At 43.8% G+C, this 22471-nt stretch overlaps 1 protein-coding gene across 1 annotated transcript in view; it reads left to right on the forward strand.

Moving 5' to 3' along the window:
- Positions 1 to 1241: 1241 nt before the first annotated feature.
- Positions 1242 to 22471, forward strand: part of LOC131913759 (uncharacterized) — a 138724-nt gene continuing 117494 nt past the window's right edge. The window contains exons 1-3 of the mRNA XM_059266545.1: positions 1242 to 1379; positions 1907 to 2578; positions 2715 to 3629. Coding sequence (XP_059122528.1) covers positions 1242 to 1379; positions 1907 to 2578; positions 2715 to 3629 — 1725 coding nt within the window. The remainder of the gene's footprint in view (positions 1380 to 1906; positions 2579 to 2714; positions 3630 to 22471) is intronic.

A 22471-nucleotide genomic window follows, 5' to 3' on the forward strand; every position in this document is an offset into this window, starting at 1 on the left:
CAAATGTGGGGGCCTAAGCTCAAATGCCTAGAACCTATCTATAGCTAGGCACAGCAGTGCACATCTAAAATCCCAATGTTCCTATAGCTAATCTGGCAACACAGTGACAAACACCATACAAAAAGGAAACCATGAGGCCAGGCGACAGTGGCGTATGCCTTTAATCCCAGCACTCGGGAGGCAGAGCCAGGAGGATCTCTGTGAGTTTGAGGCCAGCCTGGTCTATAGAGTGAGATCCAGGACAAGCTCCAAAACTACACAGAGAGACTCTGTCTCTGGGGTGGGAGGGAAGGAAACCATGACTCAAACAATGTGAAATGTGCTCAGGTTTACCTCTGATCTTCACACATGCACCATGGCACATGTGTGCCTGTTCTCATGCACAAATACAAACACACATACAAACCCTCACATATTATACACACACTTACATAACATACACAATTCACTTGCATATAAAGGAAAGATATAAAAACAATGTGAAGGATTATTTGGTTTCCACACACATGCCCATATATACACATTGTATCCCCAAACACAAATGTGTATGCACACCCACACAAACACATACATGTATCACACACATGCCAGGAAATAAATGAAAAGGAAAAAAAGGAGAGAAAAGAAAAGAAGGGGCAAGAAGAGGTATGGAGAGAACAGAATAGGAGAAAGCAGAAGAGACAAGACAGACTGGGAAATTTGGAAGTCCAGAGTAACACTGGATACCAATATACTCAGAGATATTATATCGAGAATATATTAATCAAATAAATGATATGTAGAGCTGAGATCATCCCAGCTGGTCTAGGAACATGCCCAAAGTCCCCACTGTGTTGACTGACATTACAGAAACCCTGAGCCATACTTATACGTTGAGGTTGAAGAAAGAGAAGAGGTTTTAAGTTATTTTACCAGCAGTTCTCAATCGGTAGGTCATGACCCCTTTCATAGGGATCATAGATCAGATATCCTACATATAATATATTTACATTATGATTCATAACAGTAGCAAAATTACAGTTATGAAGTAGCAATGAAAATAATTATATTTGAGGGTTATTACAACATGAGGAACTGTATTAAGGGTCTCAGCATTAGGGAGGTTGAGAACCACTACATTATATTAAAATAAGACCTGTTAGTAAACTGAAAGATAATGAGACCTCTCTCTGACCCTTTCTTTTTATCTCTATCTCTGTTTCTTTCTCTTTCTAGGTTTATTTAAACTTGGGGAAAACAAGATGACAGACCTCCTAAGAAGTGTTGTCACTGTCATTGATATATTCTACAAATACACCAAGCAAGATGGAGAATGTGGCACACTGAGCAAGGATGAGCTAAAGGAACTTCTGGAGAAAGAGTTTCGTCCAATTTTGAAGGTATGGGCCAAGTCTGAAGGCTTCTGGGGTTCTGTATGTGTTCTAAGATCAAAATTAGTGGGAAAGTGCCCAGGCCCAGCTGATTTTGAGCAAACCCAAGGAATAGGCTTTTGAACTAGGGCATCATAAATCTATTCAATCTGTGTATATTTTTTAAAGACAGATGTTTCTTCCATACATTCCTGTGCCCTTCCACTTTTTAGAACCCAACTTTCTCATACACTCAGGCTTCCCATCCCAAGTAAATAAATAAATTTGTGCTAAGAAATTAGCCAATTGATTGATTGATTGGTTATTCTAACAAATGTGGAACAATATTATAAAGGAATGTCATCTTCTTCCACAGATCACAATGGTCTTTATTTTCTATTAACCCTTCATATATGCTAGGTCCTATTAACCTAAAGTAATACTCAAATGAATTAAAATCATATAACACACAATATATACTAGGTAATACTAGGTTATTTTAGTTGAGAATAAGGCTGGGCTAACCAAGTCTTCCTTGATGTGTCTCTCATATACAGAATCCAGATGATCCAGACACAGTAGATGTCATCATGCATATGCTGGATCGAGATCATGACCGAAGACTAGACTTTACTGAGTTTCTTCTGATGGTATTCAAACTGGCTATGGCCTGCAACAAGGTTCTTGGAAAAGAATACTGTAAAGCTTCAGGGTCAAAGAAGCATAGGCATGGTCATCAACAGCAAAAGGAAGAAAGTGAAACAGAAGAGGAAGAGGAGACACCGAAACAGAAATCAGGTTTGAGACATTCAAGTTGGAGTGAGGGAGAGGAGCATGGACATAGTTCTGGGAGCTCATCAGGAACTGGAAAACATAGACGTAGGTCCAACCCTAGGTGGCTGGAAAGGCAAGGTGAATTCTCCAGCTCAGAGGAACTTAGGAAAAAACACCATGGGTCTATCTCTGGTCACTCTTGGAGCAGTAACAAAGAGAGACATGGTTCCAGCTCTGAAGAGTTAGAAGGAAAAAGAAATTCCCATGGTAGGTCCTCTAGTGAGTCTGGGGAAGAATATGAATCTGGATCTAGGTTAAACAGTCAGGGAAGAAAAGGTCATAGTGGATTGTCACATGGACTGGAGAAGAACAAACATAAATCAAATTCTACTCAGTCAAGAAAGGGTGAAGAACCAAAGCTTGGGCCTAGCTCTTCAAGTTCAGGAAATAGTAAGGTACAAAGTCATACATGTGGTTACAGCAATTCTGGTGGATGTTGCAAGCCACAAAATGCTTCAAGTTCTTGTCAGGCAAGTAGCTCTGGGGGGCAAGGAAAGCAATCTTGCTGTACCCAGTCAAGATGTCAGACAGGAACTAGCAGAGGACAAGGCTATGGATGTGTCTCAGGAGGTCAGTCCTCTAGATGTTGTCAACCTGAACATAGATCCTGTAGCCAGTCATCAGGTCAGAGAGGGTATGGATCTAAACAATGTGGTCAACCTCAGAACTATGGAAGTCAGCAGAGGATGGGCTCATGTCATTCATCATGCTGTGGGTCTGGAGCAACTCAATCTTCTCCTTATGATCAACATGGAACCAGGTCCTGTAGACACCCTTCAAGCTGTCATCAAAAGGGATGTAGTTCCAATGAATTTTCCAAGTGTGGCCAGCATGGGTCTGGTTCAGGGAAGTCATCATGCTGTGAACAACATGGAACAAATTCAAGGCAGTCTTCTGGCTTTGAACAACATGGACATGGATCAGGTCAGTCTTGCTGTGGACAACATGGTACTACCTCAGGTCAAGCCTCAGGTTGTAGTCAACATGGGTCTCACTTGGGTCAGTCATCTGGTTTGGGGCAACATGAGTCTGGTTGTGCTCAGTCTTCTAGCTCTGGGCATCATGGGTCAAGTTCTGGTCAAGAAACTAGCTCTTGGCATCATGGGTCTTCAGGCACAAGTCACGCATCTAGGTCTGGGCAGCATAAAGTTGGCCAAGGTGAGTCATCAGAGAATGAGAAACATGGGTCTGGTTCAGGTCAAACATCTAAAACAGGGAAACAAGGGCCTAGATATGGACAGTCATCTGGACCTGATCAACATGGGTCTGGATATGAAAAATTTAAGCATGAACAATCAAAATCAAAGTTTCATGGAAAACAGGGAAATTCACAGGAACAGTCAAGAGACAGCAGAAGACAGGCTCAGACTGGGCATCACGAGCACCCACAATCAGGAACTGGGAGAAGTACCAGAGGGGAACCTGTTTATCCTGAGTCCAGTGAGGGTGAGGAACACACAGTAGTCTCACACAGACACTCAGAATCCACTCAAGGTCATGGTGGAGTTCAGCATGGAGGGTCTGGGTCCCCAGGTCGTGGACCTCAGGGACATCCTGAAAGTCAGTCTAGGGACAGCACTAGACAGCCTCAGTCTGGACATCAGCAGCCCTCACATTCAGGGTCTGGGAGAAGTCCCAGAGGGGCACCTGTTCATCCTGAGTCCAGTGAGGGTGAGGAACACTCAGTAGTTTCCAGGAGACACTCAGGATCCACTCAAGGTCATGGTGGAGTTCAGCATGGAGAGTCTGGGTCCCCAGGTCGTGGACCTCAGGGACATCCTGAAAGGCAGTCTAGGGACAGCACGAAACAACCTCAGTCTGGACATCAGCAGCCCTCACATTCAGGTTCTGGCAGAAGTCCCAGAGGGGCACCTGTTCATCCTGAGTCCAGTGAGGGTGAACAACATTCAGTAGTCTCACACAGACACTCAAGATCCACTCAAGGTCATGGTGGAGTTCAGCATGGAGAGTCTGGGTCTCCAGGTCGTGGACCTCAGGGACATCCAGAAAGGCAGTCTAGGGACAGCACTAGACAGCCTCAGTCTAGACATCAGCAGCCCTCACATTCAGGGTCTGGGAGAAGTCCCAGAGGGGCACCTGTTCATTCTGAGTCCAGTGAGGGTGAGGAACACTCAGTAGTTTCCAGGAGACACTCAGGATCCACTCAAGGACATGGTGGAGTTCAGCATGGAGAGTCTGGGTCTCCAGGTCAAGGACCACAGGGACATCCAGAAAGGCAGTCTAGGGACAGCACTAGACAACCTCAGTCTGGACATCAGCAGCCCTCACATTCAGGGTCAGGGAGAGGTCCCAGAGGGGCACCTGTTCATTCTGAGTCCAGTGAGGGTGAGGAACACTCAGTAGTTTCCAGGAGACACTCAGGATCCACTCAAGGTCATGGTGGAGTTCAGCATGGAGAGTCTGGGTCCCCAGGTCGTGGACCTCAGGGACATCCAGAAAGGCAGTCTAGGGACAGCACTAGACAGCCTCAGTCTGGACATCGGCAGCCCTCACATTCAGGGTCTGGGAGAAGTCCCAGAGGGGCACCTGTTCATTCTGAGTCCAGTGAGGGTGAGGAACACTCAGTAGTTTCCAGGAGACACTCAGGATCCACTCAAGGACATGGTGGAGTTCAGCATGGAGAGTCTGGGTCTCCAGGTCAAGGACCACAGGGACATCCAGAAAGGCAGTCTAGGGACAGCACTAGACAACCTCAGTCTGGACATCAGCAGCCCTCACATTCAGGGTCTGGGAGAAGTCCCAGAGGGGCACCTGTTCATCCTGAGTCCAGTGAGGGTGAACAACATTCAGTAGTCTCACACAGACACTCAGGATCCACTCAAGGTCATGGTGGAGTTCAGCATGGAGAGTCTGGGTCTCCAGGTCGTGGACCTCAGGGACATCCAGAAAGTCAGTCTAGGGACAGCACTAGACAGCCTCAGTCTGGACATCAACAGCCCTCACATTCAGGGTCTGGGAGAAGTCCCAGAGGGGCACCTGTTCATTCTGAGTCCAGTGAGGGTGAGGAACACTCAGTAGTTTCCAGGAGACACTCAGGATCCACTCAAGGACATGGTGGAGTTCAGCATGGAGAGTCTGGGTCTCCAGGTCAAGGACCACAGGGACATCCAGAAAGGCAGTCTAGGGACAGCACTAGACAACCTCAGTCTGGACATCAGCAGCCCTCACATTCAGGGTCTGGGAGAAGTCCCAGAGGGGCACCTGTTCATTCTGAGTCCAGTGAGCATGAACAACACTCAGTAGTTTCCAGGAGACACTCAGGATCCACTCAAGGTCATGGTGGAGTTCAGCATGGAGAGTCTGGGTCCCCAGGTCATGGACCACAGGGACATCCAGAAAGGCAGTCTAGGGACAGCACTAGACAGCCTCAGTCTGGACATCAACAGCCCTCACATTCAGGTTCTGGCAGAAGTCCCAGAGGGGCACCTGTTCATTCTGAGTCTAGTGAGGGTGAAGAACACTCAGTAGTCTCACACAGACACTCAGGATCCACTCAAGGTCATGGTGGAGTTCAGCATGGAGAGTCTGGGTCTCCAGGTCGAGGACCTCAGGGACATCCAGAAAGGCAGTCTAGGGACAGCACTAGACAGCCTCAGTCTGGACATCAGCAGCCCTCACATTCAGGGTCTGGGAGAAGTCCCAGAGGGGCACCTGTTCATTCTGAGTCCAGTGAGGGTGAGGAACACTCAGTAGTTTCCAGGAGACACTCAGGATCCACTCAAGGTCATGGTGGAGTTCAGCATGGAGAGTCTGGGTCTCCAGGTCAAGGACCACAGGGACATCCAGAAAGGCAGTCTAGGGACAGCACTAGACAACCTCAGTCTGGACATCAGCAGCCCTCACATTCAGGGTCTGGGAGAAGTCCCAGAGGGGCACCTGTTCATTCTGAGTCCAGTGAGCATGAACAACACTCAGTAGTTTCCAGGAGACACTCAGGATCCACTCAAGGTCATGGTGGAGTTCAGCATGGAGAGTCTGGGTCCCCAGGTCATGGACCACAGGGACATCCAGAAAGGCAGTCTAGGGACAGCACTAGACAGCCTCAGTCTGGACATCAACAGCCCTCACATTCAGGTTCTGACAGAAGTCCCAGAGGGGCACCTGTTCATTCTGAGTCTAGTGAGGGTGAAGAACACTCAGTAGTCTCACACAGACACTCAGGATCCACTCAAGGTCATGGTGGAGTTCAGCATGGAGAGTCTGGGTCTCCAGGTCGTGGACCTCAGGGACATCCAGAAAGTCAGTCTAGGGACAGCACTAGACAGCCTCAGTCTGGACATCGGCAGCCCTCACATTCAGGGTCTGGGAGAAGTCCCAGAGGGGCACCTGTTCATTCTGAGTCCAGTGAGGGTGAGGAACACTCAGTAGTTTCCAGGAGACACTCAGGATCCACTCAAGGACATGGTGGAGTTCAGCATGGAGAGTCTGGGTCTCCAGGTCAAGGACCACAGGGACATCCAGAAAGGCAGTCTAGGGACAGCACTAGACAACCTCAGTCTGGACATCAGCAGCCCTCACATTCAGGGTCAGGGAGAAGTCCCAGAGGGGCACCTGTTCATTCTGAGTCCAGTGAGGGTGAGGAACACTCAGTAGTTTCCAGGAGACACTCAGGATCCACTCAAGGTCATGGTGGAGTTCAGCATGGAGAGTCTGGGTCCCCAGGTCATGGACCACAGGGACATCCAGAAAGGCAGTCTAGGGACAGCACTAGACAGCCTCAGTCTGGACATCAACAGCCCTCACATTCAGGTTCTGGCAGAAGTCCAAGAGGGGCACCTGTTCATTCTGAGTCAAGTGAGGGTGAAGAACACTCAGTAGTCTCACACAGACACTCAGGATCCACTCAAGGTCATGGTGGAGTTCAGCATGGAGAGTCTGGGTCTCCTGGTCAAGGACCACAGGGACATCCAGAAAGGCAGTCTAGGGACAGCACTAGACAGCCTCAGTCTGGACATCAGCAGCCCTCACATTCAGGGTCTGGGAGAAGTCCCAGAGGGGCACCTGTTCATCCTGAGTCCAGTGAGGGTGAACAACATTCAGTAGTCTCACACAGACACTCAGGATCCACTCAAGGTCATGGTGGAGTTCAGCATGGAGAGTCTGGGTCTCCAGGTCGTGGACCTCAGGGACATCCAGAAAGGCAGTCTAGGGACAGCACTAGACAGCCTCAGTCTGGACATCAACAGCCCTCACATTCAGGGTCTGGGAGAAGTCCCAGAGGGGCACCTGTTCATTCTGAGTCCAGTGAGGGTGAGGAACACTCAGTAGTTTCCAGGAGACACTCAGGATCCACTCAAGGTCATGGTGGAGTTCAGCATGGAGAGTCTGGGTCCCCAGGTCATGGACCACAGGGACATCCAGAAAGGCAATCTAGGGACAGCACTAGACAGCCTCAGTCTGGACATCAACAGCCCTCACATTCAGGTTCTGGCAGAAGTCCCAGAGGGGCACCTGTTCATTCTGAGTCTAGTGAGGGTGAAGAACACTCAGTAGTCTCACACAGACACTCAGGATCCACTCAAGGTCATGGTGGAGTTCAGCATGGAGAGTCTGGGTCTCCAGGTCGTGGACCTCAGGGACATCCAGAAAGGCAGTCTAGGGACAGCACTAGACAGCCTCAGTCTGGACATCGGCAGCCCTCACATTCAGGGTCTGGGAGAAGTCCCAGAGGGGCACCTGTTCATTCTGAGTCCAGTGAGGGTGAGGAACACTCAGTAGTTTCCAGGAGACACTCAGGATCCACTCAAGGACATGGTGGAGTTCAGCATGGAGAGTCTGGGTCTCCAGGTCAAGGACCACAGGGACATCCAGAAAGGCAGTCTAGGGACAGCACTAGACAACCTCAGTCTGGACATCAGCAGCCCTCACATTCAGGGTCAGGGAGAAGTCCCAGAGGGGCACCTGTTCATTCTGAGTCCAGTGAGCATGAACAACACTCAGTAGTTTCCAGGAGACACTCAGGATCCACTCAAGGTCATGGTGGAGTTCAGCATGGAGAGTCTGGGTCTCCAGGTCATGGACCACAGGGACATCCAGAAAGGCAGTCTAGGGACAGCACTAGACAGCCTCAGTCTGGACATCAACAGCCCTCACATTCAGGTTCTGGCAGAAGTCCCAGAGGGGCACCTGTTCATTCTGAGTCTAGTGAGGGTGAAGAACACTCAGTAGTCTCACACAGACACTCAGGATCCACTCAAGGTCATGGTGGAGTTCAGCATGGAGAGTCTGGGTCTCCAGGTCGTGGACCTCAGGGACATCCAGAAAGGCAGTCTAGGGACAGCACTAGACAGCCTCAGTCTGGACATCGGCAGCCCTCACATTCAGGGTCTGGGAGAAGTCCCAGAGGGGCACCTGTTCATTCTGAGTCCAGTGAGGGTGAGGAACACTCAGTAGTTTCCAGGAGACACTCAGGATCCACTCAAGGACATGGTGGAGTTCAGCATGGAGAGTCTGGGTCTCCAGGTCAAGGACCACAGGGACATCCAGAAAGGCAGTCTAGGGACAGCACTAGACAACCTCAGTCTGGACATCAGCAGCCCTCACATTCAGGGTCAGGGAGAAGTCCCAGAGGGGCACCTGTTCATTCTGAGTCCAGTGAGCATGAACAACACTCAGTAGTTTCCAGGAGACACTCAGGATCCACTCAAGGTCATGGTGGAGTTCAGCATGGAGAGTCTGGGTCTCCAGGTCATGGACCACAGGGACATCCAGAAAGGCAGTCTAGGGACAGCACTAGACAGCCTCAGTCTGGACATCAACAGCCCTCACATTCAGGTTCTGGCAGAAGTCCCAGAGGGGCACCTGTTCATTCTGAGTCTAGTGAGGGTGAAGAACACTCAGTAGTCTCACACAGACACTCAGGATCCACTCAAGGTCATGGTGGAGTTCAGCATGGAGAGTCTGGGTCTCCAGGTCAAGGACCACAGGGACATCCAGAAAGGCAGTCTAGGGACAGCACTAGACAGCCTCAGTCTGGACATCAGCAGCCCTCACATTCAGGGTCTGGCAGAAGTCCCAGAGGGGCACCTGTTCATTCTGAGTCCAGTGAGGGTGAGGAACACTCAGTAGTTTCCAGGAGACACTCAGGATCCACTCAAGGACATGGTGGAGTTCAGCATGGAGAGTCTGGGTCTCCAGGTCAAGGACCACAGGGACATCCAGAAAGGCAGTCTAGGGACAGCACTAGACAACCTCAGTCTGGACATCAGCAGCCCTCACATTCAGGGTCAGGGAGAAGTCCCAGAGGGGCACCTGTTCATTCTGAGTCCAGTGAGCATGAACAACACTCAGTAGTTTCCAGGAGACACTCAGGATCCACTCAAGGTCATGGTGGAGTTCAGCATGGAGAGTCTGGGTCCCCAGGTCATGGACCACAGGGACATCCAGAAAGGCAGTCTAGGGACAGCACTAGACAGCCTCAGTCTGGACATCAGCAGCCCTCACATTCAGGGTCAGGGAGAAGTCCCAGAGGGGCACCTGTTCATTCTGAGTCCAGTGAGGGTGAGGAACACTCAGTAGTTTCCAGGAGACACTCAGGATCCACTCAAGGTCATGGTGGAGTTCAGCATGGAGAGTCTGGTTCCCCAGGTCATGGACCACAGGGACACCCAGAAAGGCAGTCTAGGGATAGCACTAGACAGCCTCAGTCTGGACATCAACAGCCCTCACATTCAGGTTCTGGCAGAAGTCCCAGAGGTGCACCTGTTCATTCTGAGTCCAGTGAGCATGAACAACACTCAGTAGTTTCCAGGGGACACTCAGGATCCACTCAAGGTCATGGTGGAGTTCAGCATGGAGAGTCTGGGTCTCCAGGTCAAGGACCACAGGGACATCCAGAAAGGCAGTCTAGGGACAGCACTAGACAACCTCAGTCTGGACATCAGCAGCCCTCACATTCAGGGTCTGGGAGAAGTCCCAGAGAGGCACCTGTGCATCCTGAGTCCAGTGAGGGTGAACAACATTCAGTAGTCTCACACAGACACTCAGGATCCACTCAAGGTCATGATGGAGTTCAGCATGGAGAGTCTGTGTCCCCAGGTCAAGGACCACAGGGACACCGGGAGAGGCAGTCTAGGGATAGCACTAGAAAGCCTCAGTCTGGACATCAGCAGCCCTCACATTCAGGGTCTGGGAGAAGTCCCAGAGGGGCACCTGTTCATTCTGAGTCCAGTGAGGGTGAGGAACACTCAGTAGTTTCCAGGAGACACTCAGGATCCACTCAAGGACATGGTGGATTTCAGCATGGAGAGTCTGGGTCCCCAGGTCATGGACCACAGGGACATCCAGAAAGGCAGTCTAGGGACAGCACTAGACAGCCTCAGTCTGGACATCGGCAGCCCTCACATTCAGGGTCAGGGAGAAGTCCCAGAGGGGCACCTGTTCTTCCTGAGTCCAGTGAGGGTGAACAACATTCAGTAGTCTCACAGAGACACTCAGGATCCACTCAAGGTCATGGTGGAGTTCAGCATGGAGTGTCTGGGTCCCCAGGTCATGGACCACTGGGACACCCGGAAAGGCAGTCTAGGGATAGCACTAGACAGCCTCAGTCTGGACATCATCAGCAATCACAATCTGTTTCTGGGAGAAGTCCCAGAGGGGCACCTGTTCATCCTGAGTCCAGTGAGGGTGAACAATACTCAGTAGTTTCCAGGAGATATTCTCGATCTTCTCAAGGTCATGCTGGAATTCAGCATGGAGATTCTGGGTCTCCAGCTCATGGAAGCCAGGTGTCTCCTCAAAGGCACTCTGGAACAAAAAGTTTTCAGTCACCCAGTTCTAGACAGCAGTATGATTCTAGTCATCATTGGAGACATGGCAGCTATGGCTGTGAGGAGTATGACTATGGCCAGTCAGGATATGGACCTTCTGGAGGCAGCAGAACTAGCAGCCGCAATTCTAGCCCTCTGAGGTCATCTCATAGAGCTTCAAGTACACAAGTGTCAACATATGGACAGTCTTTCTCTCTTTCTCACCATGCAGGATCCAAAGGAAATGAAGGAATGGGAGGACTGGTTTTAAAATACAGAGAGTCTGACACTAATCATGGGCATTCACTTGACCACTACAATCTTACTGATTATAGTACAACTAGAAATGTAGTGTCTAATCATCCCCAATCTTTAGTAACACTTGAACATTTAAATGACTATGATACTAAATATGGATATAGTATAAAAGAAAAACAAGAAACTACTCAAAGCCAGCCAATTGACCAATCTGATTTTGGCCATAGTCAATATACATCATTTCAGGAACATTCAGAATCCAATTCAATTGGAAATCAATCTGGATTCGGCACCAATAAAAGCCATGGCCAATCAAGTGACAGCTACCAGCTGTCAAGTGACAGCAGATATGCAAATCCAAGATCGTCTCCCAATAACTCTCTTCAGAGCCTATACTGTATGGGAACTGAAGAGTGTAAATATTTACCAAGTGTAACCACATTTGGTGAGGGAAGACTAGGACAGGAGCCAGGTTATAATCCATCACGGACCATCAGAAAATATAGTCAATATGTAGATGACAAGGAGACAAGAGACTCTGAATCCAGAGGTTACCATGAAAAGAGGGAAATGAACTTCGGTTCTGCCTACGTAGACAGCAACACTCCACTGTACACTTATGTCCAAGAACAAAGATACCATTATTTTTATTGAGAAGCCAGTATAAAATATGATAAACCAAGATAAGAACTAAATCAAAGAAAAAAGTAGATGCACATAAGATAATAAAACATTCAACATGATTCCTCATTTTGGCAGTAGGTGGTATATTCTTTCATATTAACTGTACTACTATTTTGATGTTGTTTGGTGCAAGATCTTTTTGTAGGACTCCAGAGACACTGAGCTTCTTGGACAGAAGAAAGTAAACAAAGCAAAAAGTATTGGAACAGTATTCAGAAATACAAGATTAAAATGTATGATTTTGATGTTTGGGAAGTAAAATGAATATTTAAAACTTCTAAGATAAGTATTTGGGTTTTCCACATGCTGTTGTAATTTTTTGATTAAAAACTTGTCCAAGAAGCAAAGGACATAGTTTTGGAGTCACAATTTTTCTAGCAATATTATAACATATTCCGTGTCCTGAACAAAGAATTTGATTGTTTCCTGGATACTTTTATCTTTTGTGTCACCACTGGAACTCTGTATTACTACTGAATTTATTGTCATGATTTCCTACATAGAAGAATCAGAAAATTGTATTGGATTAACATTTGACAATAAACTTTTCATCTGAATATATTTTCTCTATTTTTATTTCTACAAACATAACTCCATGCCAAGGGGTCAAGTGTATGTTTTTCTTCTCGCTCTGGGCAACTAATAGCAGTAACATACTCAGAAGCTAATAATGTAGAGTCAAAAAAAGGAAGAAAATCAACCACACCTAGTCCTTTTCTCTCTTCTTTACTGTCCAAGGAACACTTTATACTGAATTGACTAGAAATGTTTTTATTAATCATTATCAACACAGAAAAAATAAATATAATTCCAAATGTCCATTTCCTAATGTAGTCCAAGCTCTAGGAATAAGATTTTTGTGGTATAGACTTTCTCTGTCAAATACATGAATAGAAATATCCATGCCAGTGGAGGTTATGGAACACCTACATTCCCTATAGAATAAAAGTAATTGTTCCTTACTAGAAGGAAAAAATTCATAAATTTGTTATGAACAGTAAAAAAAATAAACAGAAAAATATGTACAAGATACTAACTTCAGCAGAAAGTTGACGACTACTATTGTACCAATGATAATTTCCAGAATGTCAAAACTAGTTTAGAGCTTTAAAATTTTTCCCATGTTTGCAGTTTCAAAGAAAAGGCCAAACAAAACATATTTAGTGAAAGAGTAACAAGTTTCTAAACAGAATTTTATGTCCTGCATTTCTTTGCCCCTAATTCAAACTGTTTTTCTTGACCTTCCTTGTGGAATTCAAACTAAAGAGAAATTCCTGAGTGGGAATATAAAACATTTCAAAATGGTGGAAGGAAGGTACCATGCCATCACCTCTTCTGTAAGGAGGAACCACAACAATAGATGTTGTTATATTCTGAGATGAGTGGCCATGAGTGAACACCAGAGCTAGGAAGATAGAGTAGACTACTGTAAAAATCATAGACCTGGGACAGAAACTTACTGAGAAACTGAAGATTCTGGCATCTACCACCCATAGCTCCACAACTTCAGGGGAGGGGTATTCTGCAGTCACATGTAGGTTGTGGCCTTTGCAGGGTAAGAGTGAGAATCCTACCAAACTCTACCACAATAAAACATTTAATATGATTCCTCATTTTGGCAGTGGGTGGTATATTCTTTCATATTAACTGTACTATTATTTTGATATTGGGATGTGAGGAATCCCACCTACTAGAATATTTCATGACACTCACAGAGTTTTACTTAGATAATAAACTAAAACTTACTTGTTTTAGTAAGTTAAGTATAACATAACATACAAATACAATGAAAGATAAAAAAAACTATCCGATCATTTCAATGGGTGAAGAAAAAACATTCAAAAAATTCAAAAGCCCTCATGATAAAATCCATGAACAAATTAGCTATAGAATTATTATAATTTAACATGCAAACACTGTATTTAAGAAACACATAATGAGCATCAAATGATGAAGAAAAAGATCAGTCAAGAACAACATAAAGGTGTCCATTTCACCATCATTAACACCATTAGAAATTTTAGCCAGAGTGGCTTAATAAGAGAAAGAAAGGGATTAGAGAGATAGTTCAGCAGTTAAAAAGTGTACTGCTTTTCTAGAGGACCAGAGTTCAGTTCCCAGAACCCATATTGGGTGGCTCACAACTCTGCAATTCCACTACCAGGGGATCTGATGCCTTCCTAGCCTCTTGGGACACCTGCACTCACGTGCATTTATCAACACACAGACACACATCCACAAACATTTACTCATTGCCATTGGGAGTGCAAACTCGTGCCACCACTATGGAAATCAATGCACTAATTCCTCAGGTTGCTGGGAATTGATATACCTCAAAATCCTGCTATACAACACTTGGGTATATACTTGAACATTTGATATCTTACTACGGAGATGCTTGCTCATCCATGTTCACTGCTGCTCTGTTCCTAAGAGCTAATAATTAGAAATAGCCTAAATGTCCATCAACTGATGAATGGATAATGAAAATATGTACATTTGCACAATGGAATATTATTTAGGTGTTAAAAATGAAATTTGCAAACAAATGGATGGAGCTAGAAAAAAATCATCCTGAGGTAATCCAGATCCCGAAAGCCAATTTTGTATATTTTTTCTTATATGTGGATGTACATATATGAAAGTAATCTAGATGAAGTCACAAAATAATGGAGACATTGCTCCAACTTGACATCTTAAGCCACCAAGTAAAACCTCCAGTACTTGGAATAGTTTACATCTTGAGTCATTGGCCAAAAGGGCCCATTGAAGCTCCAACACATCACAGCTACTGCCAAGGCTATTGTTTGTTCACTACAACCTGATGGTTTGGCCCTATTGCTGAAGACTACGCATATATCTCATTGAACATGCAAAATTTGATTGACATGGAAAAGTTGAGCTGGTGCCTAACTAGAAACATCAGTCCTACTGACTAGTATTCATGGTCCTTATAGTTACTCCACACAATACTAGAGGAGAAAGGTAATCATTAATATCATCCACCTTAAACTGTGACCTACAACTAAAATGCCTGCAAGACAAAGTGATATAATTGTGACATAAGCACTTTTTGGTTGGATTTAAGGACCATCCATGAGATGGAACACATACCTGACACTGGTAAAGTGTTGAGATAGACTAGACTAAGACTAGATAGGTCCAGGGACTAGGGGAACCAAATACTACTATTCTGCAAAAAAAAAAAAAAAAAAAAAAAAGCAGTAAAATAACTCCTAATAACATGCTATATAGATCAGTGCCTCACTCAACCCACATCAAAGGAGCACCTTGCAGTATATGGTTGTTAATACAGAAACCCACAACTGGACAACATGCAGAGAGTGAGAGACTTTGGAGCACTCAGTACTAAATGGGATCAAACCCATCCCCTCAAGGCTCAGGGATCTATGTAGCAAAAGAAGCAGAAAAAGTATAAGACTGGTCAATGATTCCAAAGTAACAGTGTCTTCCAGATATGATGATATGATTGGACTGGTACACATATAAACTCACAGAGACTAAAGCAGCACACGTAAGACTTGCACAGATCAAGGCAGGCAGGGTCCCACCCTTAAACCAAGAAACTATCTGGAACTGATACCCACTGATAAAGTGAAAATCAGATTTCTCCAATAGAGTGTCACTGGGTATATCAACCAGACTCCAGGGCAGGCTTCAAGCCCAGGAGTGGTTGGCAAACAGGAAATTAACTCAATGGTATTTTTGTGGACTTTTTTTTCATTTTTATTTGCTTTGGCATTTTTTTTTTGTCTTTTGCCTGTATTCTTTTATTTGTTATTTTTCTGGTTTTGATTCTTGCTTTGGTTTCATTTTTGTTTATTTGGTTTTTTTGTTTTTTTTTTTTTTTTTTTGGTTTTTCGAGACAGGGTTTCTCTGTGTAGTTTTGCGCCTTTCCTGGAACTCACTTGGTAGTCCAGGCTGGCCTCGAACTCACAGAGATCCACCTGGCTCTGCCTCCCGAGTGCTGGGATTAAAGGCGTGCGCCACCACCGCCCGGCGTTTATTTGTTTTTTAAAAGAGAGAAAGGATAGTAAATCCTTTTTCAAAATCTCTTTTTCAAAAGAGAGAAAGAGTAGGTAGGGAGGTGGGGAATCTAGGACAAACTGGGAGAGGAGGAAAATATAATCAACATGTATTGTACAAAATTGTAATTAGAAACAAAAAATGAAAAAAATATTAGAAGAAAAGAACTGTGCATGACAAAATGAAACAAACAAAAATGAAGTCATGTAGAAGGGGAAAAGTGAAGTAAAGTAAATTTAAAAAAAAAAGGAAACAAAGGGGATATGATAGGAAGACAGGTAGTCAAATGATCAGTGTGGAATAAAAGACTCTACATACTGAACAAACCCAGACTTCACAAAAAGACCATTAGATTGATTGATTTAGTAAATTTACAATTGCAAGTTTTGCTAAGAAACTCAAAATATACCTATGAATAAAATTAACTGAAAAAAATGAAAGACCTCGACAATGAAAATTGCAAATAGCTTAATAACCCCGTTCAGACAGACTAATATATTATGCATATAATATATTATACATAACAATAATAAAGAATTAAAGAACATGAATTTGACTGGGAGATTTAGGGGGAAACATAGGAGGAGGCAAGGAGGGGTAATATGTTCAAAATGTATTACACTCATGTATGAAATTCTCAAAAAATTAAAGTTAAGGATATCCTTATACCCACAGGTAAGTGTAGTCCTCACACTTCATCAAGGACTCTTCTCTTTGCAACAGACAGAGACCACCACAGAAAACCACAACTGATCAATATGCAGAGCTGTGAGCCCAGTACCAATGGATACATTTACAAAACACTCACACACCTAAAAGTTACTGGACATTGTAGAAAAGGAGGCAGGAAGATTGGCAGAGTCAGAGGATTAGGGACTTTGCTGTGAGATTGTGTCTCCTAGTAACATCAAAACTATACCTTTAAAGTCTCATCAACATACTGCCCAAATATGAGCTAACAAGGAGGATAACAGTGAATATGCTCTCTCTGGATTCCCATCTCAGACTGCCACCACACTACATAGCTGCTTTGAAATTCCCTCAGACTTCTACCATTCTACAGAGTCGGCAGACTTGGTAAGTCAATTAAGATATCTTAAAGGGTGAAATTACTTAAAAGATAATTTTTCCCCACATTAAAAAATGGGAAACATTTTACTATGGAAGGAACTTGGTCTCTGTTTGATAATACATTAGGCAGTTTGAAAGTGGATCAATTAAATAGGAGGATAATTAATATTGACAGGATGTACATAACGTCAATTATGAATATTATTTTCTTGATCATTTTTATTTTAGCATTAAAAATGTTGGTCAATTTGAGTGCCAAGATAAAAGCTTTAGAAAAACCTGTTAAATGAATCACAGAGAAATTCAGACCCAGACAGAAGCATTTAAAGGTGTATGTATCTCACGACTGAATTATACAGTTACAGAGAAACAGCCTCAGGTTACCAGACAGCAAACTTTAATCTACTCGGTAACCTTACAGAAACTGTCAAATGCTCAAGGGCATATACAAGCTAACTGGTCTACAGTGGAAATGTTACATTTAGGGAGATTTAAAGAAGCTATTGTGGAGAGGCGGGCAGGCATGGGGGTGGGGGTGGGGCACAGTTGCAATAAAGACCAGAAAATTATTACCCGCTGAAAAGTTAGTGAAAACAAGCTCTTAATCAAGAGCTTGGAACAGGGATGCCTTTAATCCCAACATCTCCATGGGACGGAACCAGAACAGATCTGAACACTCTGTCTGAGGCCAACCGAGGGCCCAGCTGCTGATCCTGTGAAACCCAACAACTGCGAAACCCAACAACTTGGAGGTGTTGGTGAGACTACCCTGCTCAGCTGAAATCCATCCAGGAGAGGATTCAGAACCCTACAGTTTGAAGTCTGAGGAAACAAGATCAACTGAGGAGTTAACAAATGAGCAAAACGTGACCTGAGAACACAGAAGAAGGCGCCGCCCAGCCACCGAACCAGATCACCAGAATCACAAGTATACACTTCACTGACTGAGAACAAGTAAGCTCCCATCTCCAGACGGACAGATCAGGTCCCTGGCCCCTACCCTACCTTGGAGTCCCAGAGACCAGACAGCTACCTTTCCCTGCTCCCCCACCAAAAAAAAACGAAACAAAACAAAACAAAAAAAACAAAAACCAAAAACCAAACAAAAAACTAACCCCTACGAACCTACCAACCACTGAAACCATAAGCACAACCTGCACCAACTGGGAACAACTGCTCCCAGAAACAGAACCCATTAACACTGATTTGACTAAGCTGCTACCGAAGAAACAGAGCCCAACAGCACCAATTTAACCAAGAACTCCTAGTGAACCAAGACTAAAAATTAGAACAAGAGAGGCACCTTCAGACACAGACACGGCCTGCACTGAGCAGAGGAAGAGATGAATAGACGCCAGTGCAAAAATACAGGCAACAACATAAAGACCTATATGACAACATCAGAACCTAGTGATTCTGCACCTGCAAGACCTGAACATATCAAGACTTAAGAAACAGAAGAAATCAATCCTAAAAATGACTTTAAGAAGATGATAGAGGCCCTTAAAGAATAAATAAAAAATTACTTTAAAGAGGAAATAAAAAATACCCTTAAAGAGGAAATGAAAAACTCCCTTAAATAGGAAATGAAAAAAAAGAGGAAATAAAAAATTCCCTTAAAGAAATGGAAGAAAAAACAAACAAAAATTGGAAGAAATCAAAGAAAGACAAGAAAAAGTAATTAAACAGATGAAAGAAACATTCCAAGATCTGAAAAATGAAATTGAGACAATAAAGAAAACATAAGCTGAGGGAATGCTGGAAATAGAAATCCTGACTAAACAAACAGGAACTACAGAAACAAGCATAACCAACCGAATGCAAGAGATGGAACAGAGAATCTCTGACACTGAAGACACAATAGAGAAAATAGATTTGTCAGTCAAAGAAAACACTAAAAACAAAAAAGTCGTAATACAAAACCTCCAAGAAATTTGGGACACCATGAAAAGACCAAACCTAAGAATAATAGGGATAGAAGAAGGAGAAGAATACCAACTCAAAGGCACAGAAAATATATTCAACAAAATCATAGAAGAAAACTTTCCTAACCTAAAGAAAGAAATACCTATGAAGATACAAGAAGCTTACAGAACACCAAATAAGCTGGATCCAAAAAAAAGTCCCCTCACCACATAATAATCAAAACACTAAACACACAGAACAAAGAAAAAATATTAAGAGCCGCAAAAGAAAAAGACCAAGTAACATATAAAGGCAAACCCATCAGAATAACACCAGACTTCTCAATAGAGACTATGAAAGCTAGAAGGTCCTGGACAAATATTATGCAGACACTAAGAGACCACGGATGCCAACCCAGACTATTATACCCAGCAAAACTCCCAATCACCATAGGCGGCATAAACAAAATATTCCATGATAAAACCAGATTTAATCAATACCTGTCCACAAACCCAGCCCTACAGAAAGCACTAGAAGGGAAAATCCAACCCAAAGAAAGTAAACACACCTATGAAAACTCAGGCAATAGATAATCCCACACCAACAAACACCAAAGAAGGACAACACAATACAACCACAAAAAATAACAGGAATTAACAATCACTGTTCATTAATATCCATCAATATCAATGGTCTCAACTCACCTATAAAAAGACACAGACTAACAGAATGGATAAGAAAACAGGATCCATCCATCTGCTGCATACAAGAAACACACCTTAACTTCAAAGACAGACACTACCTCAGAGTAAAGGGCTGGGAAAAGGCTTTCCAAGCAAAAAGAAGCTATTGTATCATATGGCATGCATTCTCCATTTGTAAAGCAGATGTTAAACTCATGGTCAATTCGTAATAGAATTATCCCTCTGGACAGGGAAGAGTTAATTACAGCTGTCCTAGAGGCCAGACTACAGTTACAATGGAGAACATTGTTTAAAGAGGAGGCTAAAATTATAGAACAATGATGTATGACTAGAGGTGTGGAAATTTCATAAAATCAGCTTCTTGGAGAAGGCAATTATACTGATATACAAGGACAATGTTTATATGATAACCAAACCCTAATTCTATGCTGCATGGTAGCTATGAATACATGGGACAGATTTGAGGAAGCAGGGGAAAAAATGAGTCATTTATAAAAGTTATACAAGGCCTGAAAGAACCCTTCCTCACCAGGAGAGAAAAAGCCAAAGAGATTCTCACTGTGTGCAGCTTGGCCTGAGCCTTGCAACTCAGACCTGAGCTGGGGGACTTGTAACAAGTGGCTTCTTTGTGAATTCTTGCCACAGTTGTTGGGTGCCAATTGTAGATGAATTTATAAATGGCCTTATTAAATAAAAAACACAGAGCCAGATATAGAGGTTAAAGCCTGAGAGAGATCAGAGGAATAGGAATAGCCACAAGCTAACTTCACCTCACCAATACCTCAGCTTCCAAATGCGAGCTACTTCCTGTCTACCCACACCTATATGCCTTTCTGTTCTACCATCTGATTTGCTCTCTCTGTCCAGCTACATCACTTCCTCTTCCTGCCCAGCTCTATCACTTCCTGCATGTCTGTACAGACCTCCAGACTTGCATAGTTAACTAGTGTTGGAATTTAAGGTATGTGCCACCACACATAGCTCTGTTTCCAGTGTGGCCTTGAACTCACAGAGATTCAGATAGATCCCTGCCTGCCAAGTGACAGGATTAAAGGTATGTGCTAACATTGTGTGACTTTTGTGTTTACTTATAATGGCTTGGTTTTTCCTCTGATCTCCAGGCAAGCTTTATTTATTAAAGCATAAATAAAATATCACCACATTTCAGCACAAATAAAAAATCACCACACAGGTCCTCCACGAAAGGGCCATTTCTGTTCTGGGTTCTTAATGTTGGCACTTGTCTTTAATGTCCCAAACATGCTTAGATAATATATAGAAGTTTATTAAAAAGTTCAAGGTCAAAACAACCTCCTATTGAACACATCAAATAGGCTCACATAGTGGTAACAGTAAGACTCTGCTGTTAGCTCCCTCCTGTCTTTCCAGAGTCCTCAGCTGTGTGGACTAATAAATTCTATCTACATGTTCAGCTCCATCTAGAGTCAGTTCTTGGCATGACAGACACAGATCTTCAGTCCCGGATAGCCCAGTGTACAAGCACTGATGGGAGCTGCCCTGCAACTGTTTGCAGGCAATTCACAGCTCATTCACACAATTGCTGCCCACATGTTGCAATGTGTCCCCATTTTAAACAAGAGAACAGATGCTCAAAACTGGGAGAACCTGACCGAGGACGTACACCACTGTTGTAAATGGAAGCCGAATGAAGAAGACAAGCAGGACATGGTTCTGTGCATCCCAGGCTGAACATCATGCACTGAACCTCTGACTTCCTTATGCCAAGTTTTTCAAAACTTGATAAAACTAAATACATTAATAAAACAGTGAATATGCCAAACTGAATGGGGAAAAGCCCAAGAGATCTTAGCCCTACACAAAGAACTACAGGCAATTGAATAAAGCCGGAGTGTGAAAGGTGGTCTTCCCCAGGGAAGAGCACTTCAATTGTTTGTCCAGTGACAAATCATCAACCCTGAAAACATATATAAAAGTAACATTATAAAGACTTCACAGATTATATTTAAGAATATATGTATATAAATACATATGCATGCAATAGCAGTTTATTAAAAAAGAAACCATGAATTTGAAGGAGAGTGGGGGAGGGGTATATGGAAGGGTTTGGAGGGAGGAAAGGGAAGGGAAATGTAATTAAAATACTATCTCAAAACTAAGCAAGTAAAATTTAAAAATGAAAAAAGAAATTATAAAAAATAAAAATGTGAAAAGACATAATATTTATGAAATGGAATAATTAAGGTTATTAAAATATTAACATTATTCAATATAATATATAAACTAAATGCTATCCCCATAAAAATGCCAATGATATTCTTCAGAGAACTAGAAAAAAAAATTCCCAAATTATTATGGAAGCACATAGTATATCTGCAGAAAGCAGAGGTAGAAATTCAAAGAAAAGAAGGAAGACGGGAGGGAAAGAGGGAAGGAGAGAGGGAGAAAGGGGGAGTAAAGGAAGGAGGGAAGGAGGATATTCAGAAAAGACAACTGGCACCACAGAGAAGTACAGTCTAAGAAAACAAGAGACCTGGAATTGGCACATTGGCACCAAGGAGCTTCTTTCTTCCCAGCTTATAATGTTCGGCAGTACCCAAGAGCCATCTTTTTTTATAAATATTTTTATTTTATAATTAATTTAATTTTACATATCAGCCATGAATTCCCCTGTCCTCCCTCCTCCCACCCCCCAGTCTTCCCCCCAACCCATCCCCCATTCCCACCTCCTCCAAGGCAAGGTCTTCCCTGGGGAGTTAGCCCAGCCTGGTAGATTCAGTAGAGGCAGATCCAGCCCCTCCTCCCTGCACCAAGGCTGAGCAAAGTGTCTCAGCATAGGCCCTAGGTTCCAAAAAGCCAGTTCATGCACCAA

The sequence above is a fragment of the Peromyscus eremicus genome, chromosome 6 (assembly GCF_949786415.1).
Source record: "Peromyscus eremicus chromosome 6, PerEre_H2_v1, whole genome shotgun sequence".
NCBI lineage: Eukaryota > Metazoa > Chordata > Mammalia > Rodentia > Cricetidae > Peromyscus > Peromyscus eremicus.